Here is a 27447-nt window from a genome sequence, read left to right on the forward strand (position 1 = left end):
TACTAAATGTGCAGGAATTCAAAATTTTTTACTTTTAGTAATACAGAGTATGGAGTCAACTCCCTCTGTATATAAAGCTCTTCAAAGTGAGGGTGGCTTTTCATGAGGAAAGGTTGAGTGAACCCCATTTCTGTGTGTACATACATAGTTATTTTTAAACTACTACAAAAATACCCACTGGGATATAAATGTACATTTCTGAAGCAATGTTTGAAATGTATGAGTAGGAATATAAATCTAAAAATATATTTATTCTATATTTAATAAATAAATCTGCATTTCATTGCATATATTATTATGAAAAAAACTGCCATTAAAAAAATAGTAGCATAAATCAGAATAAGACCAATTTCAAGGACGTTAAATTTCCATTTGAGTTTAAAATTGGGCCTCTATATATAGCATATATTTAGAAATATATTATAAATATGATTATAGGACATTTATGTAATTAAAAAAACACCAACAAAACAAGACACAAAGTTTCACTTCTTCAGCAGAATAGCTCACATATATGCAAGTCAGGTTCTTTGTATTTCATGTTATTTATACAAGCTTTTCCTTTTGAAACACCTGTGGAGTTAGGAGTTTTCCCTCCCCCTCTTTCATAGTTCTAAGCAAACGGTGGGATGTGGCAGGAACTCTGGCACACCTGTCCAACACTTAGGCTGCTTTCAGTAACGAAAAACAAAATGAAAACGAAGCAGTCCTCTTTACAACGTAAGCTGAAAGGCCACTGCTGGCTCTTTACAGTATGATTTCTCTGAGGTGATCCAGTGTTGCTGTGATGAACTGTGATGTTCAGGACCGCAGATGAATCTTCTTGTTCTTGCTGCTTCACACACAAGGTTGTTCAAAAGAAGAACTTTGTGAAGTGCCTCAATCGGTGTCGAAAGGCCCGGCAGTCTTTTTAGTGTGCAAGCGGATATTCTCTGGTGGCCGATAGGAGAGGGAGCTCATTTTGGTTGTGAGGCTTGGATGTGTGCTGACGTTCGGTGGGATGTATTTTATTAGCTGAAGGAAGTATTTTTTAAAGTTTTTCCCAAAAAAAACATAAAAAAAAGGATTCAGACAGTTGTTAAAATAAGCAATACAAATGGTGAAGGGCATAGCTGTATCCACAATATCGGTGATTTTGCAATCTGTTATTACGTGTAATTGAATCAACACATCCAGAAAAGTGAACACTTGATGAGGAATCCAGGAAAAGAAAAAGAAAAACACAATTGCTACAATCATCTTGAAGATATCGTCATTTCTAGTCTTATTTTTTTGAATTTGATATGCCTTCTTGAGAGTCTTCCAAATTAAGGTGTAGCTTGTTAATATGACCAGGAAAGGAACTAAAAAGCCCAGCAAATTTTTGGATAAACCCAACCCGACCCGGAGCGTCGTGTTATTGCTCTCATAGCGAAACCCGCAGACAGTCATGTTCAAGTTCTCAGCAAAGAATATGTTGCGGTGGATGATGACGGGCAGGCTGGCCACGCCGGCCAGCAGCCAGATGGCGATGCAGGTCGCTCGGGCCACGAACATGGTCCGGCGGATGCGCGACTGCACCGGGTGCACGATGGCCAGGTAGCGGTCGATGCTCAGGCAGGTGAGCAGGAACACGCTGGCGTACAGGTTGAAGCTGATCCCCGCCGAGGCCAACTTGCACAAACAGTTGCCAAAAGGCCACTGGTACTCCATGGCCGTGTAGGCTGCCCAGAGGGGCAGAGTTATCAAAAAACACAAGTCAGCCAGTGCCAGGTTGAGAAGAAAGATGCTGGCTACTGTTTTTAATTTCATGTAGCAGTAAATGACAATAACCACCAGGCTGTTCCCGAATATGCCTATGATAAAGATGATGCTGTAAACAGTTGGAACCATAATGTAGATGTAGCTGTGCCTTCCTGAAACAGGACAGTCCACGTGGATTCTTTTAACAGTTTCTTCAGTAGAGTAATTTGGAATCATCTTGAACTCTTCAGCTGTAACTTAGTTTCAGGGAGAAAATATGAAGCTCACACCTAGGAGGGGAAAAGAGGAAGAAAACAGTCTTTGTGAAAGGGACTTAATTTTTAACAATTCTCAACTAAATGTCAAGTATTTTGTCAAGACTAACACAATGCGTCAATGTCTTTGAATTTTAAAATAAGCCATCTTCAAGTATTTTATCAACCAATTTATATTTCAATACAGACTTTGCAGAGTAAAACAGAGGTAAGAATGTTAGGAGTAGGCCAAACATTTTTAGATTCTTTTCAACATACATGAAATCTAAAAAACCTCTTTCAGTTAACAAAGTTCCAATTTAAAATAATACTGGTTAGTGAACATATGTCAAAAATAATGAGAGACTGAAAATAGCAAATAACTATAAATTCAGTGGAGTATTTAGATTTTCTTTCCATAAATAGGTGACGTATTTAATGAGGTAAGTTATTCAGATATCTCAGAAACTAAACTTAAGCACTCTGAATACTAATTAAGTATGTAAAATACAAACTGCAATGAATTAAGAAAATAAGTGACTTTAGATTAGGTACTCATTTGTATCTCTAAGATTAATCACTAGAATTTTTTTTATACATTGAACCTATTTCTTTGAGAAAATTTTTACATCACAGAGAGATGAAAATGCACAATTTAGTATTCTGTTGTACCAAAACTGCCTTAAATATTCAGAGGTTACTTAGCTCCCCATCTGGCTTGGAACTATGGCATTTAACTAGTAGTGAGGGGGAAAAAAAAAATCTGAATTTCCAGACATGTCCTGATCTGTTGTACATTAATAACTGTACAAAGAATTTAAGAAGAGTGCAAGGGGGAACACACTACTTTTTCAGTTGTTGACAAAATTTATGTATCCAAGAGTTGAAGTTGTATTTCTGGATCATATTAAGTGCTCACCAAGGGCATGAAATCTCCTTTAGAGGGCACCTGTTTGGTTTGCCAAGGCCTGTGTGTTCTGCAAGAATAATTTCTTTATTAATGACTGATTACTCTAGAAAGCTTACAGTGTGACTCTAATACTCACTATTTTCTAGATTCTAAAAACAGATAGTTCTCCCTGAAAAATAATGGATTAAAAAAAAAATCATAGGTTTTATTGCAGACTAGTGTTTATTGCTGTTTGCAAGATCCAGCTATAAGCCAAGCCTAACTTGTGCTGCTTAAAACAAAGATTAACCGAAATAGTTTGGCTTCAAAACAAAGCAAAACCCAAACAGCAAAGAAACCCTTTATAAATGTAAGACCCACCCTAAGACCCTGGGCAGTATGGATGCATTGAGGAAGCAGAGATGCCCATCATTACAGACACACCAGTGATGTCACAGATGCGGCTGCTCGTTATTTGAGTGCTTCAGCACTGATGTTCCTTTTAAATTCAGAATGCCACGGAGTTTAGTGTTTGACTGGCTCTTGTTGAAAGGAAAATCTTTTTACAAATGACTGTATTTTTAGCAGGGAAGTGAGGCACAGATTTGTTTCAGCAAAGCCCACACAAGAAGTCTGAAGGAGCCAGGAACTGAACACAGAATATGGGTTCCAGGCAGCATCTTGTGAGCATGGTCACCCTTTGGCTCTTAGCCTTTTGTAGACTTGTTATTTCTCCATCTTAGCTCATGTTGTAGCATATGTTTGTATTCATAACCTGATTAATTTCTACAAAGCTAGCAGGGTAACGTCAATATTTAGGTTCTTGATAATTCTATCAAGTTTATAGTACCTAGTAAAATGCAACTAATAGACATTTTGTCAGGATGTGCTATGCAACACTTACCAGTTCCTTCAATTCATTCTGTGTATTAGTCTTGTTGCTTCAGTTGGTATGGATGTCTCAAAATGATATGAGCTATTTTTGCCAAGTTAACAAGTCAAGCAAATAGAACTAACATAAAGAAAGGTTCACCATTCTGATCACATGTGGCACTCTAGTACATCCTGAGCAAAACCTGGCTTTTAAACTGTGTAAAATCTCAAACACGAGGTGTTTGGCTCTGTGGAAGGTCAGCTTATCCCTGGGACAGGGAAACCACAATAGAAAGATTTCAAGATAAATCCTTTTATCTCATCCCTTGCTTATGAAAGTAACTTTGACAGTAACTGATATGTTCTGCAACATCAAGGTCTGGCAACAATTGCCCTGTCCTAGCTACAGGCTGGTGCTGCATGGTCAATTATAGTCTTTGCTCCCTTATATACCCACTAAAATTACAGCCCAGAACTTTGCAGTAAGAATCCGGAGTGAAGTTTCTGCTCGGGAGATCATCTGTGCAAGTCTGACTGGCAATAATATGGATCAGGCCTGGTTAAGGCTGGGCAAGACCTTTCTCAGTGACAAGTTTCACCAGTCCCTGGTACAATTTGTCTCTGTGTGTACTGAGTGACAGATTCAGTGTCTAAGGCCAATACAGCTGAGGGTGAATATTCCCTTTTGGTGGGGTTGATTCTGTGCAATGGTAGATGCCAAGGCAATTTTCCCATGGTCTCCTCACACACCCCTTCAGTGTACTGCATTGTGTTGTTTTGCTTCCAATTTCCCTTTTCTACCCACATGGTGACCTGTACTGTTTCATGTCTGTAGTAGCTTTAGCTGATACTAATTAATAGCATATGTTCTTTTAAGAAAGAGTAACAGTGATTCTATTATGTTTTCGGAAATGTGTTAAAATAAACAAAAAATAATTCAGTTGGGAATAATTGTCTGGCACTCTGAGGTATTGAATTGCTTGAGCATATTATGGAGTGCTTTGGGAAATAAAAAAAGGCAGAACAATTCCCATGAAGAATCAGGAATTTTGTCAAGAAATAGTATTATACCTCAATGTACCTCTGTAAGACTGTGTAATCCTCCTGGAGGTAAAAGGCTTTGGTGTAACACTGAAGTCAGTGGAATTGTGCAAATGATGTGTCCGGTATGCTACCACTTTTAAATTATACTAAGGAATTACAATCAATAAATAAAATAAATCCATCAATATTTTCAGTAAATGATGAGGAAGCAGAAATACATAATGTGGTTGCTTTTGGGTATCTGGAACCAGTATGAATGTTGCTGTGAGAATGAACCTCATAGGAGCTGTACATATGAAACACACTAAGGCAGGCACTGCTAATCCCAAATGGAATTTTTAAATTTCCTGGAAATTATAAAGTTTCAGAGCTAGTCTTAGGTGTATCTGCTTCCTTGAGCACAACTGTAACTTCAGAGCATTAGGAAAAGTTTCAAAGTTGGAGAAGGTAATTTTTTTGGGAAGGCACAGGCCCACGGCTGTGCTGAGAAGTGTGAGAGGGCCACTGCAGCAATGTGAATTCCTCACAGGCAGTGATTTCTTTCCCATACCACCTTCAGTTTTTCCTGTTATTCTCACTTGGCACAGTTCATCTGCTTGTCCCAGGATCATGGCTGCACACATGCAAAGAAGATACTGGCTAGTTAAATGCATCTATTGAAGTTGTGCACATTGATAATTCCATGTAAACCATCTCAAATGAACTGTGTTAACATAATGATAATTGGATCATTTTAAGGCTGACACACAAGGTGCTTTTTCTAACGGTATTGAATTGTGACTGTCAGCGGTGTGGTGGCATCAATCTCCAACAAATTATCTGGTGAGCAGCGAGTACCTGTTCTGAGGTACTGTCCTGTTTGACCTTTTATCTTTTTTAATTGCAATGATTACAATAAGTCACTGATAATGAAATTCTTGACTGCTCAACCAACTATTATTTACCACTCCATTCATTGCTTCTGTTGGATGAACATGCATCCTAATTAAACTGCCTGTGGAAAAAAGGAATGCTGGGCTCATGCAAGGTAAACAGCACTTTGCCTACTGAAAGATAAGATAGCAGTGGCTGTGGCTTTCTGTGAGAACTTCACCAGCTAAAAATAGGTAAGCAGGTGTCACAAGTCAGATTTTGAACAAAAATGTACTTAATATTTGCTTTGACAAAGACTAAACAAACTCAGGCTAACCAATCCTACCACAGCTCAGCCACCTTATCACTAGGTAATGTGCACTTTCCTTCTTCTGACAGTGGGTGGGTTATTTGCTTTTCTTACAAATGAGAAGATAGTTCCATGTTTAAGAGGATACTGCATTCTATTTTTATGTAAAATTTTTGCCCAGGGAGAAAAGAGAATAAAAAATGTTTGGAACAATATATTCAATATATTAGCTATATTTATTTCTTTCTGGTGGCATGAACTTTCCTTTATCTTAAGACTTTAGTTCCCCCTTTCCTAATTTATTCTAACTGCTGAGAAAGTAATGACACTTACACATGTTTTATTGCAAAGGCTTTTGGGGTCTTTTTCTATCCACAGAGTAACCCCTTCTATCCTCATGGTGTTAGTGAGTAGAGCTACTTGTATTTCACACCCACACTTCAGCACCTTCTGTGCTTTCCTGGAGTTCCTGAGCAGTACCATTGTGAAGCCATATATTTATCTTTCTCCCAGCTCTTCTTTCTTCAGCTAGTTCCAACAGTCTGTATTTCCCACTGATGGCTTTCCTAAATATCTTTAATTCAGAGTTGAGAGATGAATTGTGAAGGGAAAGAGAAATACAAACAAGGGTACATAATTCAAACTATGCCATTACAGTGGGCTCTTGTCATCATTGCCAGCACCTTCCACAGAGGTCAGCATCTGACTTTGTGGTAAATGCCAATAAATCAAAAAACCACGGGAAAGGAACTGTGATAGGTAGCACAGCAGCAGACACTGTCTGTACATCAGCTCACAAACACCAAGAATACAAAGCAAACCTCAGCAGACCTGTGTTAGCAGCTGTCAAGCTGTTCTGCAATTTTGGATCAGGAGGTGGTCTGACATCAGAACAAACAGAACTTGCAGGACCTGGTACTGGCCTTAGCATTTTCTTCTAACAACTTTGCAACTGAGGCAACTGCCAGTCTGTTGAAATTGCTGTTAATTTTGCGATGTTTGCTTTATTTATTTATAAGCATGTATCTTTTTAATGCTCTCACCTATTTGTGGATTCTTTGTGCCTTCCCCTTGCGAGAGCTCACGCTGGTCTACTTCACTTGTGCTGGCTCTACATAGCTGGAAAATAAACTGCCTGTGATCCTTTCAGGATCTGGTTCTCTATAACATCAAAACCTGAACTGGTTATTACTGTTTTTGTGCTAGCAGAACAAGTTCCTGTTACCTTGCAAATACGAACTGTTTATGTAGCTCTGACCTTCTCTGTAAGAACTTCTCTGTATTTATTTCCTCTGCCACACTTCAAAAGGATCTGTCCTTCTGTAGGATGGCTTTATCGCTTCTTCTGAGAAGCATTAACATCTATCTTCTGTTTGTTCTCATGGACTACTCTCATTAATTTTCTCTTACTTACCAAGTATCTTTCAACTACTCAGTTTCAGTCATAAAATTTATGTGAAAAAGGACAGATGAAGGGGCTTTTTCCTCTGGGACAAATCAGTGCTTGTGGAATGTCTGAACAGTGGAATTGGTGGTGTGTATGATTTTGCATGATTATGGGGGAGGAAAATGCAAAAGAAAGTAACAGAGTTAAGCATATTGACATTTAAATTGCTTTGAAGTTTAACTCATATAATATAGATTTTGACCACTAGAGGTCTGTATTTTCTATTTTAAAATAAGAGAATTGCTGTTTTAGGCTCAAGTGCCATCACTTTTCAAAATATCCCCTTTGTTCAAGATTATTTAAGATGAAAACATAAGGCAAAATATATATCATTGTACCTGTACTTATTTAAATTTATGTACCAGAGGTAATTATTATCACTTTATTTTAGCATCTAGCAGCTTCTAATTTCCTATATTCTGGCACATTTCTGGTTTTGCTAACCTTCAGTCCAGATCTTGCACTCTTAAGAGAGAATAATATTCTGATATTTTATTTTTTCAAAGACATATGCAGCCTAAGCTCTCTGTTTAATTCTCCCAAATTGAGAAGAATATTTTAAAGGAACTTCACTTTAGCAATGCAGATGGAAAAATAGTGACACCTACTCATTCAACTAAGATTGCTTTAGATCTAACTAGGCATGTTGTTAATTGAAATACCAGCCAATTTTGAATGAAGATATTTTTACTGTTGAAGATGACACTTCAGAACTATACATTTTTTTTTAAGCAACTTAAGGGACTTTTAGAAATTGAAAGGTAACACAAGCCTACACAGTGTTATCCAAATGGTGTGTGCATTTTATGAATTTCAAGCAATTTAATAACTTGAAAATAGAAACATATTTAACAATTTGTACGCCTCTTACCAACCCCTACTTTTACTAATATGCATGGACTTGTCATTACCTCTTTGGACAATGTCAGTGCATGATACTGTTATTCTGTTTCAAATTATGTGTTTACCTAAATAATTCCCTAATGCTGGAAAGGGCAAACAGCTTTTAATTCAGATGGAGCAGAAGGGTTGTTAGTGTCACAATGAGATTTATTTTATTGAAAATAGTAAATGAGCAAACTAGAACCAAAAAAATACAAACTATAGTGTCCTGTGCCAGATGAGCTGGACTAATGAGTATCTTGTCCTGTATTTATGTCCAATGGGTTATTCAGTGTCAGTGTATCTCTGTGCACTTAAGGGATGTTTGGGTACAAGCATACAGTGTGTATATCTTTAAGTTGCTGAAAATGGGAGCATTTTCAGAGAATGGAAGTGATATATAGAGATGGAAAACCAGGAGGCAGTTGGCTAGATTTGAAATGAAGAATAAAGAAATCTAATCTATTATTTGCACACTTAGACTTTGTGTTAGAAATTGATGTGGCAAAAATTGGCATAAGTGAAAGGCCATTTCTAAACATTAATTTATGGGGCTGTGGAGTGAAGAACAAAATCTTTCAAGTATATTTTTGGACATTTAATGCTAATATACTACAATGTAAGATGTGACAATTTTTCTGCTCTTTTTAGCAGTCCATAGTGTAATGATGTCACATTACAGTTACAATGAGAGCAGCTGCAGTAGCAGGGAAAGTTTGGACTATTGTTTGCATATACTCTCAGTGTATGTACAGAGTCCAGAAACACTGGAAATATCTCTTCCTACTACTTAGCTCTTTGGACAAAGCTAAATATCAATCCCCAACTTGTGTATGTGTCTTTTTTCTCTTTTCCCAGAATCTGAGAAGCCCTGATGTACATACTTCTATAAAATTTTACTTGTAGAAGTTAATGCCAAGAAAGGATTGCTCAACTTCACTAGAGTTTCTCAACCTCACCAGAACTTAGTGATTTAGTGAATGCTACCATAGCAACGATTAAGGGGATTATATTTTACAAAATTTTTGACTGACAGAACAACAGGGCACTCATTAGAGCTAGCCTAAAGTCTAGCCAAAGTAGAGAGAAAGTATAATTCTTTTAGTTTATAGGTTTCATTTTTAGGATTCTCTAGATTTAAGTTTCAAAATAAACATTGATTTCCTCCTATACACACATATTTGTTTTCTCTGCTGTTAAGGGTAAGGAAAAAATTCTTGGGTTCATTCCATGTAGAACTGGACTCCAAAACACTGAAAGATTAACCACTGTCAACATGCAGTGTGTTTAATCTCTTGTGGGGGATCAGTGAGGTGGTGGTTTTAGACACTGCTGGCTCTGGCTTGACAGACTATGCCACATATTTTAGACTTTTCTACCTAATTTTCTGGTGTTTTTTTCCTATTTAAACATCAGAACAATCTCTGTTTTCTTTCTTTGACCAAGGTTGCATGAATGTGTTGCAAACTCTCAGGTGTTTAATATGTCTTAGGTATCATAAAACCTTAAGGATATGAATATAAAATTATCCCCAGAGCAGTAAATTAGAACTGAAAAGATAATCAAATAAACCAAGTAAAATATATTTCTAGATTAATAGTTCTATGTCAGTACTTCTGAAACTAAGCATCAAAATGCTAAGCTTAAGAAAAGATGACGTTTGAAAGGGGATACTCATGGTGTCCTGTCACCTTGGTTGGTCTGTCTTGACAGAAATGAATATCATCTTTTCCTTATCTAGATTATTAAACCTATAGCCAAATTAGTTTTTAAATTTGAAAATTAGTTGTTATAGCAGGAAGCAGTCACTGCTTTTGTTTATAACACAAGATAAAGAATTGTCTCTTTCTGTAGAAGAGGCTTTAGACATGTAGGCAGCATATTAAGACTTTGAAATGAGTGCATTAACCACCATCATCAATCCAGCATGGGATTTTGCACCTCTGCTCTGGCCATTAGCTTTACCAAAAAGGAAGATTGGTGCCCTTCTGGCAGATAAAAATGATCAATAATCAGCAGGCTAACCTAATGTCTGCTCCTCAGGATCATGTCATCACCTCATACTGCTCACGATGTCATTTGCTGCACATTAGATGAAAGTAAATGAAAGACAAAATAAAGGTATTTCAGAACAATGTAGGACTGGAATTTCTAAGGTTTTCTGCATTGACATGGAAAGTTTTTTGAATAGCAGCACAATGTAATATTTTAGTATGAATACATATTTTACTGCAGGTTTATAACTTCAAAATTGATGCTGGGTTATGAAGTATCTTTAGGGTATTTGGAAGTACCTGTAAGAATCAATAATTAACCAGAATTAAGCCATCAATCCCAGAACGAATAAAAATGAGATTAGTTTGAGCTGTGAAAGGTTACATGCTGCACGGTTACTTTCTCTGAGTGATAGTAAATGAATGAATTAACACATTCCCTTTATTGCAGTTGCAATTGCCTATATAAAATATAGTGTGCCCCATGTGATTGTTTTTAATAAGAGACAGAAATCGAATTCAGGTTTGTTAAGTGCAAGTGAAATAATTTGATGAATTTTAAGTTTCTTTTCTGATAGCTTAATTCCATGGAATAAGAAGTTTTAAAGTTTTTGTTTGTTTGTTTTTTGGTTTTTTTATTATTATTATTTTTATATTACATATACATCCTACACAAATGTAGCTTCTGGATAGCTAACCCCACACCTGAAATTTCTCCATTGCTTCCATATGTAATGCACCATAAGATTCCATTGTGAATGCCTCCAATCTGAGAAGTAAGGGAATTTATATTAATTCTGGCCTTGATCCAGATTTATATTTCTGTCTTATATTAAAAATGCTGTGGAGAGGGAAGAAAGAAAAAACCATACTGAAAAAAAAAGCGCTGCTTTGAGCACACCTTATCATGGCCAGTTCTAAGGGCAGAGATCAGGTACAAGGAGTGGGGTATCTCACCTCCTTTCAGATCATGTATAAACCACAATTGCCTTACTGGACATTCCATACAGCTATGAGGCTGTCTTAAGTTACACAGTCCTCTTCACTGAAGCTTGAGGGTTCCTTCTTCCGTGTGCAAAAAATAGCAGTAACAACTATTCTTCCTGCCCAACTTGTACAAGAAATGTTATTGTATTACTATGATTTCCACCAAGTTGAGCTTAAGGGGTTACAATACATTTTATGTGCTGTTTTGAGTATCACTGGTCTCTGATCCTATTCTTGCTGGAAGGAATGGTAGCTGGAACGCATCCAACACTGAAAAAGTGTTTAAGTTTCATTGTCCAGATCTTAGTCTGAGTCAGTGGCTGCACTTGTCCAGCAGAAGGGAGCTATCACGTGGAAAGTGGCCTTTTGGGGGGAAAAAGGCTACTTCCATAAATGGCTATAATTGCAAGACAGAGCTTGCTTACCAGCCTCTAGGTAAAAACAGGTGAGATTTACATAAGCTTAAACTCTTGGTTGTATTAGTGGTTGTTAATAGTTAAGCAGAAAAAGGTATTTCATGCATCTAAATCAGAAATGATAATTTAACAAAATGGTTACTGCATGAGTGACATGCCCACAGCAATATGCAATCACTGTCCTTTTCTGTTCCTGGCAAAGATGACAACAGAAAATGGAATGGAAAGGCCAGAACTTCAACTATTTCCTCAAGAACCTAATCCCCTACTTCTGGGAGAAAAGCATTTTTCTTAATCTTTGCCCTTTTTCTGTCTTACAGCTTTACTGTGAAAGACATAACTCAATCAGTGGTGTTATTAGTATAAATGTACCAAAACCAATGTTTTAATTAGGTTTCTGTTGCTCCCTCTAGACAAGGATGTTTCTAGGAAGAAGTCTAGGGGACACAGCTAATAATTTTGTAGACAAAGCTGGGAGGTGATAGCACTTTGTGGAATTTCCAGTCAGTCCAAATAGAAGCTTTCTTGGTTTTTCCAGTAGTTCATTTTGTTCATAGACCACAGTGTCATTTGCCCCTCTCCCAGAGGCATGTAACTTTTCTGCTGAGTCAGAAGATACAGAGGTACAAATGAACATTACGCATGCAGTTTATTTATATTCCTGAACAACTTTTCCTAGCTAAAGGTGATTTACTAATGCGATCAGCAACAAACTGAAAAAAACCTTTTACTTTTCTGGTACAAGGAACTGCCTTTCTGTACCTTCCCGTAAAACAGCAAGAAAGGTGCCACCAGAGAGTTTACATAGATTTGCTTCAAATTGTAAAGCAAATCAGTAACATTTTGATGTGCATGGCAACATTCTGATGTGTATTGAAGCCTTACCTGGTATGTTAATCCTCAAAAGAACATTTTCCTGCCATTGAGCTAAATCACCACACTGGGGCCATGATGCACCTATGAGCTTTACAGGCTCAATATGCAGTCTCTTCTGCAGTATGGGCTTTTTATTCTTACATCCCACTCCCCCCCACCCAACCCCCCTGCTTCCCCCCAACTACAGAAGGCAAATGTAAATTAATGAATGACAAGCTTTAGAAATGCATTGTGCAGAGCAATCACCTTCATCTGTAATGATGGCTCATCAGAAAGCAGGAGAGAAAAGAAACACTGAAAATTCTCTGCTTCTACTCCAGAAATGGAGAGACCTCCTCCACAGAGGTGTTCCACTTTCTAATCTAATGGAAATTAGATGAGTTGACTGAGAGTAGCTCATGTTGCATATTCTTACCTAAAAAGACTCCCTCTCATGAATCCCATTCCTGTTACCTTTCACCAATGTGGTTAAAGTTAGACAAAGAATCTTTTGCTTTGAGTAATGAAGACATGAACTTAAATGTCTGCAGATGCAGCATTTCTACAGACAAACCAGTATCACTAAAGTGTCTGTTGTGGTAACTAAACCAGCTCATGTGAAAGCTTCGTCACTACATTTCCAGTGTCATGGCTAGTGATTTCCATGTAACTTCCCACCAGTTAGCGCTACAGCTCTGAGGAAAGCAAACCTTGCATTGAACACTTTTTTTCATTTGACTTCATGCTGAAAAATAGTGTTTGTCTTACTGAAGAAGCAAAGGCAATGTATTGTGGATTTCTGGGGAAGGAAATGGATGTTAGGTTTCAACACCTTGGTTCAGAGGAAGCTTTGTCTTGTAATTCAGCCATCTGTAATAGGATTTGGTTCACTGTGTCTGACTGAGACACTTGATTACTTTTCTTATTATATAATTAATTTAGACATCCTTACAGTGGGAAAATATCACACAATGGTAATACCCCTCAGAAAAGACTTTTCTTCCCTAAATGAGAATGTTAGGAACAGCCTGGAGGGAAAAGTTAAAAGATTAAAAGCGAAAGATCAGCATGGAGGCTTCTTAATGAATCGCTCATTAGGGTCAGAAAAAGGGAACCAAAGGCAGAAAGGAAAGAAAACAGTATGAGTAACTGGCAAAGTACAAGAGTTTATTCAGACAAAAAAATCTTTTAAAATGGTAATGTAGCTAAGCCCATGAGAAGTTAGTATCATTGTAACTGTTGGTAGGTATAACACTGAGAGCATAGAGGCCCAATTGTGCTTTCAGTTGCACAAAACTCCTGTTAAGGGCACATCATTATGAGGACTAGAAGAAAATTTGAGAATATATGAGTCAATTGAACTAGTGCGTTTCTAAGGGGTTAATCAAAGAGAAGGAAAGGTCAAACATAGACACCTTAATCCATGTCAGTGTGAAAGGTATTATCACCCATGGAAAAACAAGTTACTATGATCCTTAGTGCTTTGTCTGGAAGGCGGCACACTTAATAGAATGATCCCAAAATAGATGTTCTGACAAATTTGTACAGCTTGTTTCCTGGCGTTTCCCCCCCTCAAAGTAAAATTTATTGCTCTATTTTGAAAATAAAATTAATTGGTGAACTCTCTTTGCTGTCCTGAGATGTTCCTTGTGGGTACTGAGGATCAGCCAGAGACAGCAAAACAAAGACAGCTGTTACAGCTGGAGTGAGCTAATCTGTGAGACTGTGAATCAGTGCATCCTCAAGCAGGTGCAGACTCGGTTCTCAAGCAAATAAAAGTGCAGAGAAGCCCAGAAGGGGTAGTGCTGTTCCTTCCCAGAGATGCTAAATGAGCTTCACTTCAGTGCTACAAAAATTACCACGCACTTTAGCACTAGGAAAATTCCTTGGGTGTGTGGCTGTCCTTCACTGACATGGCTTTTTTTTTTTTAATGTTTTGTTTAAGAACATGGAATGGCATCATAAAATGTATTTGAAGGTAAAGTGATTTTGAACCCTTTTTCTTTGAAGTGCTTTTTAGGAAGACCATGTGAAAAAAAAAAATTTACCTAATTTGAGAAAAACTGTAATTGTCTAATCATGGTAAGCTGCTAATAACAAAACTACGAGGAAAACAATAAAGACAGCACAACTGGAGTCCCGGTTTGATAACACATGTTGATTCTTGCCCCGTGCCTTCCATTTCTGACAGTTGTACATCAAATAGAGAGCCTGAGTATGGAGAAAACAAACCCTGAGCCACTCCAGTAGTAGAAGACTTACCCCTTGGCAGGGGAAGAAAGTAAAACTGCATAAACATTTAGGCCTGAGCAACAAGAATGAGTGGAGAAAGGAGAAAATATGAAAACCAATAGGAGTTTATAAAGAAAAAGATGAAAGGGCAATATACATCTTATAAAAGTAGACTGGGAAGGGCATGAATGGTTTCTCAGTGAACAAGCTCAGGCTGCATCTCTGTAGATCATGTGCTGCCTGCTTCGAGGAAAGGCTCTGGCCAGGCTGTGCTGATGCTAAAGCAGAGTTAAATGGAGGCCAGCTGCCAACAGAACATTTTTTAGAGAAGTCAACTTGTGCATTTTTCTCCTTGCGTAAGCCCCCCATCATGAAAATACAGCTGTTCAGTGGTTTTCTGGAATGTTTTACTTATTTGTATGTGTCCCTCTCAGCTAGAAATGCTGAGGCACAGCACTCCTCTTCAGTGTCTCCTCTCTGTTTTCTGAAAACTGATTGGATTCAAGAATCCACTGAATTTTAATTTCTCTTTCTGTTCCTATACTTCATCTACTGATTATTAGATTGTACTAGCTAAGGATCTATCAGAAACTCACAAAGTTGAATGACCTAGAAGTAAAGAAAGGAAGAGGTGAATTAGCTGAAATTAGGAGTTTAGTTAAATCATTCTTTGTTCTGGCTGTAACCCTAATTATAGTATTCCCCTCAAGCAGTGAAATACTGTCTAAATATTGACCTTGCCCAAATTCAGTACTAGTTTCTTCAGCTATTGCCAGTTACCTTTTGCTGTAGCCTGCTTTTTATCTTGTCTTCAATCATGCCACTCACTCCTGCATTGCCAATCTGATCTCACTTTCCTGCTGTGAGGCCGTCTTCGGTTATTACCCGTTTTCTGTGCCTACAAGAGAAATGCTACTCAGCTGCAATAAAAGGAGATAAACACAAGTAGTAACCAAGCATTCCAGCTAGCCTTGTTATGTGGTGAGTACCTGGACAGTTTTGCTATCAAACAAAACACAAATGGAATAAAAATTTTAAAAGACACCTGACTAAAGGCTGAAATCCATAGTTCTTTCACGTGATGGTGCAGCAGAGAATAATAACAGCATGTCATTTGGAACATGATAGTTTCCTATCCTTTGTTGCAATTCACTTGAAAGCTCAGAGTAATTTTAGTATAATCTGTCATTTATCTGAAGATAAGGCCAAAAGTTATTAGACCAGCAATTTTACTTCATATGTGCTTTGCCTCAAATAATCACAGCTGTTGCAGGACTTACAGTCAAAATAACCTCTTTTCTTTTCTTACAGCTGAGGTAAAAGAATGTTAACTATGAGTATCATAACTCCCCTTGTTGGTCAAATTTGTTAAATTCCCCAAAATGTTCCAAAGTGACAAAGATCCTTCTAGGGTACATCTGGCAATTTTAGGGTTTTTTGTTTTCTTTTGTTGGCAAAGGATACATTTTAGAAAATGGTACAGAACATGGAATGAGTGCTCTGAGTAGAATGACTGTCTGTTGGTGAAAGTGATCTTAAGAGACAAATTTGTTGATGGAAAGGGAATGGAAAGAAATACTGTCATTAGCAAAAGATTACTGGCTTGCTCTTCACTGCTAGGGTGTTTGGGATCAGAAGGAAAAGACAGATAATGATACTTTGATTAGTAACTTTCTTACATACAGCCACAATTGTACTGAAATAGTTCTCCTGGAGCCTTTCTGTTCTTCAGGCTGCAGTGTTTCAGCTTCATGAATGAGCTCTGTGCATCTTGAAACTCAAAGGGTGCATTAGGCTGCCACCTACTCAAACTCTCCAATGCATTTGAACTCACCTTGTGCTTACATGCAAAAATTTTAACTTTTATGGAAAGTTAATTCCATGTAAGTAGGTGAGGTTAAATACTCAGCAATAGTAATCTCTTTTTTCCTGCTGGTATTGTGGAAACTAACCCTACTATAGTGAAAAGATTTATGTAATTTTTTCCCTTCATTTCCCTCTCCTTTCAAAGTGATCCACGTTTTTTATTCTGTTTTCAGAATTCCATGACATTTCTAAGTATGTTTCTTTGTAACATTCTGCCATTTTACCTTCTCAAACCTGATCCTAAAATGCGGAGTCTGACTACTTAAAAGCACCATAGTCACCTTTAGGAGTAGCTGTCCAAAACTGTGAACTTGCACCCAAGAATACTGAAAAATTCCTAATTAATTTTTGAGAGGAACACAGGCTAAAACACAACATCCGTGTCACTGCATTTCTGATGGGAGCTGTTGTACAGCTGAGAGCAGAAGGAACAAACAGCAGTAGTAAACTAGATAAGGCTTGAAAACTGAGCCAAGATTACCCAAAGGCTGGAGATTTAATTAAACATGCAATAGAGCCTAGAAGACAAGCAAGCTGCTGTGGGCCTGTAGTGGCCAGGCTATAGCTTCACCCAATCCTGCCAGCTGTGAGCTCCTGATCTCACTGTGCTCACAACTCTGAAAAGATTCTAAGTTTATGCTTCTCCTTCTGGAGAGATGTTGCTGTGCTGCCAGCATTACTGTCAGAAATAGCTGAGGGCAATACTCTGCTTTGCTGTCCACCACCCTTCCCAGCTTGGTCATTTCTCCTCTTTTTTCATGTGTCCAATATAAAGCCCAAGCAGATCTGTTTGCAGGCCAATGAATCTTGAAAATCCATCTCCCCAGCTCAGCTCTAGGTAAAACATATCCAAAGTCAATTTCAGCTGATCTTTCCTCTCATTGAGGTAGTCTCCTAGCAGATAACCATTAAATTCAGTTTTAAAAATACACAATATTAACCATGTAAATCAGATGTAGTATTTGATTAAAGTAATGCATAAATATCCATGTTCTGTATCCACACCAAGACGAATATGACCTTTTATGATGTCACCAAGGCAGAATAGGATACTTAAGGTGCAGAGAACATGCCAACAACTCAAATAATTGCATGCTTCTTAGAGTGTGATTAAGACCCCTAAAATCTGTGTACCTATAGCCACAGGTGAGCTTATGACTACTACTGGTGACACTCTAATAACTTCTGGAACACAAGAAGTTACAGAGACAAAAGAGAGGTAATGAGCAAATAGGAGTAATTTGTGACTGCTTAAAATGGTTTAAAGCAATACTATGCTTTTGTATAAACAAGATTTTAACTAGGACAGTGTAATGAGAGTTTGTAATTTATGTAACTTTAAATTACCATATTAATTTCTGTGATCAACAATAGGCAGTGCCAGAGTAAACTTAAATATTAACTACTTAAATATGCTGCATTAACAAACATGGAGGATAAAATTACCACAGAGAAGAAAACTTAGGAGTAGAAAAATGCAGTCAGTGCCCATAGTCCAATATAGAATTTTTTTAAAAGGGAATTAACTCTTGACACTTATTTCCATGTCACTCCATACATTTCTAGAAAGTGTAAATAAATCACCATGTTTACATTCTGCATCTGCCTCTGTTTTTATAGTATGACAAAGAGTGAAATTAAATATATTTTCCAGTATTTAATACAATTAATATTATTCAGGAAACACAAATACCATCATTCATCTTCTTGTTCTAAAAGGACTGCAAAAAGCAGGTTGTTGCGTTGTGATATTTGAAAGTTCAAGGCAGCACTCTCCTCACTCCTGCAGCTCTGTGGGTACTGACACTTCAGGCTGGTATTTGCTGCCTTTTAAACCAGTAACCTCTAGCTGCACTTTGCACATGCTGACCAGCCCAAGAAGATACTGTTTCAAAGCAGGAAGGCAGGACACCTTACACCATAGAAAATGCGCACACTTCTGCTCTCCTCCAGTGCAAAAATTATCTCTGTTTCCATCTATTACTAAGACAAAAGTAAGAGGAGAATGAAACCAGCTATATTCGAATTTAATGATAAATGTGACTTCTCTTAATTGTACAGGACCACTTTGCTTTTTCATTCAACAACATAAATTAGGAAGCACACAATAATCACAACTGATTTTTCTCTGCTATGCAGTTCAAGTTGTAGAGAGGAAAAGTGTGCAGAAATACCGCATTCCTGCTGGAAAGGCATATATTTTAAACTCAATACATGAGCAAAAGCTGAATTTGTAGGCACTTAATATATTTGAAAGAGGCTGTAATTTAAAAGATTATGGCGGCAACAAGCAAAATGGACTGCCATAGTCAGGAGTATGAAACATTTGTCTGACATGAAAATAGACCCAAAAAAGCCTTTCTACATCATCATGGTAATTACCTGCTTCAGGCCATACTTAATCCTCCTATTCAGACAAAAATCTAATCATGTTAGTGCTGTGGGTTCATGCAAGTGACAAGAGAAGAGGCTTCCCTATACAAAAAAAAAATCCCTCTTTATACCCTCATCCTGAGATTTTACTGAGCCAATTTATTACCTTGTCCCATGCTATGCAGCAAAACACAATCCAAAGGAGTGCTGCTACTTTTGGAAGTGATGGAAATTTACACTGAACTGTAGCATGCTCTCGGCAGAATCCTGCTGTCCCTTATTGCCATGGATCTCATTAATTCCAGAAGTTTTGCAGAAATATAGAAATAGGTGTTAGTGAATACTGCAATTTTACTGCTTGTACACATCATGACCTGACTGACTGAGTTACTGATACACCAGCTGACTTAGAAGAATACAGGGCTTGTACTTGTAAGTAACTGGTAACATTAAGTGTTTTGATGCATGGAGAGGGGAAGAACAGTAAATATACTACAGGACTTCATCTAAACTTGTTGAAGAACTCTAGTCCAGTGTGAGTCCAAGAAAAGTTTAGAAACTGGCCAGGGGGAAAAAAAGGCAGGGAAGGCATTTTAACTTTACTAACTAAAATTAATCCTTGGTTGTAGATCACTCCAATTCTTGCTCTGTAGAAAAACTATAGATCTGGTTATGGAGAATGTATGCTACAAAATTCTGATTAAACCAATACTTGCTGCTAACTGGTGGAAGTTGCATTGCCTGCCAGACTGAGAAACTGAACTGTTTGCACAACTCCCAGAAGCCATGAGCATCACTTTGGTGTTTGATTAATTTCTACTGTGAACTTAGCACAGCGATAAAAATTTAATTGCCCATCTGATCCTGAGCAGAGGTGCCAGCGCTGTGTCTCGCAGGATGCTGGATGAGCCTCGATGGGGCGATGGAGTCACTGCTCCGAGGGCTGTGCCTCCTGCCAAAGGGCGCCCTTGCTTTCTCTTCAAACTGTAGACAAGACTCGAGAGCTCACACGCGGCAGGGCTGGGAGCCTGTGGGGCACTTAGTCCTCTCTAAAATAATTATGTGGAGCGGGCCTCGCAGGGCAAGCCAGAGCACGGGGGATTAAGTGGCTGCTCTTCGTCCAGGACTGAGCCTTCCTGTGCCAGTTCCGTCTAAACCAAGTAGAAATTCCGTGCGAGGCTGTGCCGCGCTCGCAAACCCTCTGGCTGCCCCTGGCCGAAGGTGCCCGGCCGGGATGCGCTTACCTGGGTCCGGGCGGGGGTGGCTGAGCCCCGGCGGCGCTGGGAGCGCCCCGGGCTGGGCTGAGCTGGGCTGGGCTGAGCTGAGCTGGGCTGGGCTGAGCTGGGCTGGGCTGGGCTGAGCCGAGCTCCGGACGCGCTCCTTGCCGGCCGCGCTGCTCCTCCCGCTCCGTGCGCGGCCCCTCCGTTTATAGCGAGGGGCGTTGCGGCACAGCCCAGCTCGCCCGCTGCCTCTCCCCACCCATCTCCCGGGACGGACCCCGCTGACCCGGCTCCCTCCCACCTCCCCTCCTTCCCCGGCAGCCGCGGCTGCGGGGCCGGCCGGCGGTGCGGGGTGCCCGCGGGGACGGGGCAGGGCCGGCGCCGGGAGTTGGGGTGGCTGCGGGAAATGCGGCTGCCAGGCTGCGGGCATGGGCGAGGGATGCGCACGAGGGGCCCCTTCCTTGCCTTTGCCTCCAGCTTTCAGGGGAGGGGGTCGAGAGTGATCTATTAACATTCGCAGTCTCTGAGCCTCCCCCGGGCCGCCAATGGCACAACTGAAATGTTCTGACAGTCACTTATGAAGTAAAATGTGTACTTGCCATAATAAATCTGGCAAACTTTATTCTCTGGGAGTGGAGGGGAGCAGAAACAGAGGAAACCCCCTCGGAATACATGTTCTAGGAGGACTTTTCATGTCACCGATACTGTCATTTAAAGAAAGGATTTTGTATACCAGGGATTTTGCTTATTTGTGTGTCTCTCATTCTGCTAAACAGGACAGGGAACAACTTCTCAGGCAGAATTTGTGACACTGTCATGCCCATCAAGAACAGGATTTCAGAAGTTATGTTTCCTATTAGGGCCATCACACCTCAGTTAGGGACAGGTCTCAAGATTCCAATGGGAGTTGCACAACTGTGAATTGCTTCCTAATCTTTTTATACGCCTAGTGTTTTTGAAGGCCCTCTGAAGAAAGACAGGATCTAGGATGGCAACATCCTTCAAAGGTTGGCAGTATAACTTTATTGTGGCTAAGAATAATTACAGTCTATTTAGTCATAGTGGTAGGAGAGGCAAATCAAGAGGGAACGTTTGGATTCTGCAGTGATAACAACTAGTTCTTCAGTATCTGCACATGTACAATCAGTCAGGTCTTGTCTGGTTATAATTTGTTTTTGAAAATCTGTTAGCTTAATCAGAGGTTCAGAGAGAAATGGAGAACTGCAGAACATTGCATAAATTCAATTGTTTCAGGCTGTGTCTGATGAGCCATGAGTGTGTTTCATGGACACTAATTCACCTGTGACATAATCTTTTGCCCTGATCTTATTTATATCGTGACAAGAAAAATTATGTGCATTTTCATCACAACAGCAGCCAGGACTGAAGCAGTCTATATTGGCAGCATGTTGCACTCCTGCCACTTGAGGAGTTTGTAATTGGCTTCCTCTCTAAAGAGATGATGCTGAGAGATCTGATGATGATGAGCCATGTGCATGTTCACAGATTTATCATGACAGGGACTAGAAACCACTTGCTATAAGTACTGTTCAGGCCTGAACAACACCTAAAGCTGGCTACAGCAGTGTAACTGCTGTTATCCCCATTTATGTTGTTGATTTTATTACATGGAGCTCTTGACATATGGAACATAGTTTTCCTATCCAAACCCTTCTTTGTACACATGCGACTGATTCCCAAACTCTGCTGAGTAACAGTGTATTTGGCAGCTATTGCCCACTTCTGCCTCAGTCTGTTCTGTGGTAGAACCTGCTGGGTGGAGCTGGTGGTCGCCTCCATGAGGTGACATTTGCAGGGCTTTCAGTTCTCACAGCACTGAAGGAGCTGTAACCAAATCCCAGTGCCAGCATCAAATTCTGGCTGCTTACAATGCCTCTGTATGTGTGAATCACTGCCCAGGAGCAGTTGTGCCCTTTATTGCATTCCATCATGTCTTCTCTTCAGGAAAGGATGAAGAAAGTAGAAGATAACTGTATTTTAAACCAGAATAAAATGAAAAGAACCACAGTAACTTCTTTTCCAATAGGATTCTTTCTTAAAAGATGCATGTAAAATTGAATTCGGGTCTGCATCTCTCTGCTGAGTTCAGTCCATCTCTGGGATATATAAGAGAGAGATGTAATTTAATGTAATTTTGGGAAAATTTCTTCACTTCCAGAAGTTTTGTGTCTAGAATCCCAATAACAGAATTGTAACATGATGAGCACTGCAACATGCACTCACTATAGAAATGTGATTTACAGGAACATCCAGTGAATAATAGACTTGATGACTAGAATTCTGTTTTCATTGAGCTGCTGTAAATAAAGAGGCTTCTTTCCACCAGAATTGATTTTGGTGTCTGTAATGTGGAAAGGGTTTTAGGGAACAGGTTTCATTCTATTGCTTGTGTTAGAGCAAAAAGCTGTCATTAAGAAGGTGACTGGACTGGGCAATTTGATTGCTATCAAATAAATAGCTCTTCAAATAGCAATATTTATTAAAGTCACTAGTGGTCTAGTGAGAATAAATAGTTTAAAACAAATTCTTTATTGGGAACTCAAAATTACGTTGCCTTTAAAACCCTTTATTTTTTAGTAATATGTTTGGAATGATTCGCATCTGAACATTTTAGCTGTTGTTTTTTTACATTCTCAAGATATTTTATTTCTTTTTTCTGAAACAAAAAGAACAAAGTTATTTTCTTTGTTGAAAACTGCTTCTTACATAGATCCCTCTGCTTCTGCATCTCAAGAGCCAGGCTTGAGGAAAGTACCACAGGTTGTGAGATTTGTGGCATTCTGGTTCTCTTCATTGTATCCCTTTATGTTAATTTCTGATGCATTTTCCCACTGTTGATTTTTTCAGGAAATAGACTGGACTGTTGCACATAGAATATATCTGTGCATTTGCTTAGAAGCAAATGAGTAATTCAGATGTAGAATTACTGGAAACCTGGATATGTACTAGTAGCAGTCTGATGTGAGTAAAGCTGATGATTTTCCTGAAGATAAGACAACTTACAAAAGTTATTTTTTAAGAACACTTCTTGTCTCCTGCTGCCATAAGGAGTATTTCAGTTCTATCCTGTTTATATATCCCTAAACATTTTCTGAGAAGAGGGACCAAGAATTGATGCCAGGCCAATGCATCTGTGGTTTAGAAATCTTTATCCACTTTTGTCTACGATGAACTGTATTTTCAGAGTGTGTTCCCTTCTATCAGGTCTGTTAAAAATGGAAGTTACTGGGAAATATTAAGAAAAGAAAATTTTGAAAAAAGATACATTTTAATTCTCATTGTCTCTCTCTAGATCCCAAACCTTTTCAGCTGCAGGAAAAATGTTAGCTTCTGCTGTAGGAACAGGAAAGTATATTACTGTTGTCATCCACTTGCTATGTGAGACCAGAACATTCTGCTTGGGCCAGCAGAGTAACCTGTGTGTGTGTGTGTGAGAGGAGAAGAGAGCAGGCAAAGGTGAAATATTGTTTAGGACATGAAGTGAGGGAGGTAATTTATGGACTTTTGAGCAGCAGTGGTGCTAATATCCACAAGGTCTGCCTCTCCAGAGTGATGGAAATTTACAATATTTTTTTTTTCTGATGAGGTCTGTGAAGAATTAAGGCATTTAATCTCTTGCCAGGAAGCTATATGCTTTAACTTCTAGTCTTTCTCAGCTGGTATGCTTTAATTGTATCCCTCATAATCATCATAGCATACAGCAAAAGGGGAGGCTGGAAAATATGAAGATTCTAAGGAAGCCAGTGTTTCAAATTTCAGCATTTCCATAACAATTTAAAGTTTAACTGGTTTGATTTTGATTGATAAATAGTAGATTTTTTGTTTGGCTTCTACTGTGTAAGAAGTTGAACTGAATGAGAAGTCTGTGACGTCATTTTCTGAAGTTTATAAAATAGGGCAATTATGTACTTATTTTTATATGTAGACTTGGTTGTGCTTGGTCATTAACAATATGTTATTTAACAACAGGTGGGTTGGGTTTGAGGGTTTGGACTGTTCAATTCAGTGGCATATATACCACGTGTCATGGGCTTGGAGTGCAGGAGCTGCAGGTGCCAGCGAGGCCAGGCAGAGAGCCTGCTCTGGACAGAGGGTGTACAACGAGTGCCCTGCTCCCAGCCCTGCTCCTTTGGAGCAGCTGCCTTTGCTAAGGGGGAAGTAAAATTAGGTGCTTCTGTGGGCAGGGGACAGATGGAGACTTAGACTCTTTTACCTGTAGAGTAAAACTGTCCTGCCACCATTGAAATGCAAACCTTGGGCCCCTCTCCCAGAGCCATTTCTGTGACAGATACCAGCCTGGATTTGCGGCAGGGATCTCCACAGCAGCCAGTGCTGGGTGTTGCACTGCTGGGAAGCCAGACCAGAGCCAGCCCAGCTCAGGTACTGGCAAGGCAGCACCTGGGGGCTGGGCTGGGCTCCCTAAGCTGTGCTCACAACTGCTCTGCAGTCCACAGGGTCAGGGAATGATAGTCAGCTCTACCAAAAATAACTGGAAAGAACTATAATTTGGGGATATTTCCTCTTCTTCTGAAGACTTACTAGGATTTTTCAAACAAACGAACTTAATGTCATGAACTCTTTAAAAAGCCTTTAAAAGAAGAGGCTGTATTTGCTGCACATGTGTTACTCTATCTGCACAGTCATAGGAGCTGCTTCTGGACAGGCTTTCCAAAATCAAATGTCTCTCTTCCTGTGTAGGCAAAATCTGTGTCCAAACTGGATGCAAAGTATACCCTATTTTGCTGGACTCATTGTTCACTTTAATATTAAAGCAGGCAGCAATAAAGTTTCTTTTAACTACATTATGGGTTTTCTTCTTGTGCATCCTTCCTTTTCTTTACCTTGCTCATTTTTCTGTTGTACTTCTGTCAAAAACCTGCTGTTTTCTAAGTAAATGAAAAGCCTTCTCGATAAAGAACATTTTACTCTTCTCGTGATGCCTTTCACCTGACTTGAGCAGGGAGCGCCAAGAGCCATCTTTTCAATACCTCCAAGAAGTGTCAGGCTGCAGTAAAAGCCTACCACTTGCAAGCAGGCAGGTATTTGAGGTCCTTTATTCATCAAACATATTGCTGCAGTTTTGAAAATCAGCCCTTTTCCCTCAGACCTATATGCCTTACTTTTTAATAGTTTTATCCCAGACACAGATACCAATTAACTTGGATTTGCCATTTAAATCTGGCCTCTGAATCTTCACCCCTGCTACATGATCATGGCCATGTTCTTTCTGGGAACTGGCAGCAAAATGTTATATTTAAAATGTGTTTTCTAAAATTCTGCATGCCATTAAATATAATATCACACAGATTGTGCCATTCAAAAGATTACTTTTATGAAATTCAGCACAGGACAATGAACACTGAATGTGGTCATGATCCAAAGTCTGTGAAGTTTAGCTCCCATTTCTAGTACTGACAATTCTGTCTGTTTGAGATTCAGCTCTGATCTCCACACAATGCCAAACAAATATCATCATATATGTGTAAGGTTTTATGAAAGCAGAATTTGAACCAACAAATTATTCCTGAGAAAGGAATAATTTTTAAATTCCTTAGAGCTGGAAGCAGTGATGATGACAGTGAAGCACATTTGGACAGGCCATGTGATTTGTTCTCAATATATGATTCTGTTAGTGGGGAACACATTGTAGCCTTTCATTTACCCTTTGAGTAAATCCAGTCCAGTTGTAGTAACTTTTATGTAAAAACTATGTTCAGAGTAGAACCGAGTTAAAATTGGAAGGGAACACAGTAAATACTGAAATAGAGAATCTAAGTTATAAAATCAGTGACTATTTTTTATGTGGTTCTTTTGTTGTGCAGCAGAAAAGGATAGTTTAGGCACTTCCTCTTGACATGTTAATGATGTAAGGCTCTTGTAGGTCTAAAGAACTATCCCATTTAATATTTAACTGATCATAAAATTATCAGTTTCTGGGAAAGGCTGCAGTTATGGTAAAGCAAGATGTTTGCATTAGTCACCTCTGAAAATGGGTGTGGACTAATGTGTAATTAGTAATTATTGAAATGCAATTTCTCAAAACGACAAACAAGATTTCCCATTGTGGTAAACTTCAATATAGTATGTATTCATAAACCCACATTTATACTTTGGAACAAGAAGAGAAACAGAAATTGGTGTTTGAACTAGCCTCTATTTCTTGTTGACCTTAATAATTGTGATTAAAATTTGATGGAGAGCGTATAGTACTATCACTGATAATTACTATGTGAAAAACTCTCTTCTCCAGCCTAACCATGAAAAGATTTAGAGGTCAGTTTTTACTTCTGGAATTCTGTAAATTTACCAAGAATTATAGCTAGAAGACCCTCCTGACATTATTTACTGTGTTCTTTGAGCTAAACAGAAAAACAAGTAAATGGGTTTTCCTCTCTTTGCAGATTGTTGGGAGAAAACTCTACTTTCTAGTTAGCAGGGAGTTTTGCTGTTTCTGAAAAAGAAATGTAACCAACAGGAGAGTAAAATATGGTGTTTTTAACACAGAGTTACTGAGCAGCATCTTTGGATTCTCTATACAAAACCAGAATTTCTACCCCTTCTCATGAGAGCAGTTCAGAGTGGGGATGATTATTGGAGCTATGGCTGAACACCCAGTGGTTCCAAGCACATATTGCTCATCAACCTAGCCCTGCCCAGGTGCTGTGGGATGAACAGACAATGCAGAAGTATTATCATCACCTCACAGGGGAATTAGGCTGTTTAATCACACAGCAACTTGATGGAGATCCTCTGAATGCTCATGGCAGAGTGAAAATTCAGTCTCCTTATTCCCTCAGCCCCAGAGCAGTGCTATCTGCAAAGCACTGGGGTCTGAGAATCAGCACTTTCTAATCAAATTATTATAAATACAGCAAGCATTTTATAGAATTAGTTAAAAAGCAGCTAAAATCCAATACTCACCAGGTTAATGTTAAAAACAGGTGCAAATTTCCAATATGGAGTAGTATCTGATCTACTGGGGACATAACTCTTCCTTGAAAATCAGTCACTTCAATCAAAAGCTAATCAAAGTGGCCAGTGTGCTGCTGAAAAGATGTGTGTGAACTGCAGAACTAAAGAGCTTGACTCTTTGTTGTCTTATGTCACTGCTCACACCTCTAGACAGATGAAGTACAATATCCTGGCAGAGGAAAAATTCGAGGTAATTAATACCTAATACAAACATGTATAAATAACTAGAAGATGGGAG

The 27447-nt window shown here is 38.9% G+C and overlaps 1 protein-coding gene across 1 annotated transcript; it reads right to left on the minus strand.

The window, feature by feature from the left end:
* Positions 1 to 232: 232 nt before the first annotated feature.
* On the minus strand, positions 233 to 15985 carry AGTR1 (angiotensin II receptor type 1). Its single transcript, XM_068200756.1, has 2 exons — positions 15538 to 15985; positions 233 to 2012 (listed from the first exon to the last, which is right to left on the minus strand). The coding sequence occupies exon 2, from the start codon at positions 1957 to 1959 to the stop codon at positions 880 to 882; it is 1080 nt and encodes a 359-aa protein (XP_068056857.1). The 5' UTR covers positions 1960 to 2012; positions 15538 to 15985; the 3' UTR covers positions 233 to 879.
* Positions 15986 to 27447: the final 11462 nt, after the last annotated feature.

The sequence above is a fragment of the Anomalospiza imberbis genome, chromosome 10, assembly GCF_031753505.1.
Source record: "Anomalospiza imberbis isolate Cuckoo-Finch-1a 21T00152 chromosome 10, ASM3175350v1, whole genome shotgun sequence".
Classification (NCBI taxonomy): domain Eukaryota; kingdom Metazoa; phylum Chordata; class Aves; order Passeriformes; family Viduidae; genus Anomalospiza; species Anomalospiza imberbis.

Bases quoted from the DNA above. Each gene is read 5' to 3' on its own strand.
- AGTR1 (XM_068200756.1), bottom strand. From the start codon at position 1,959: ATGATTCCAAATTACTCTACTGAAGAAACTGTTAAAAGAATCCACGTG.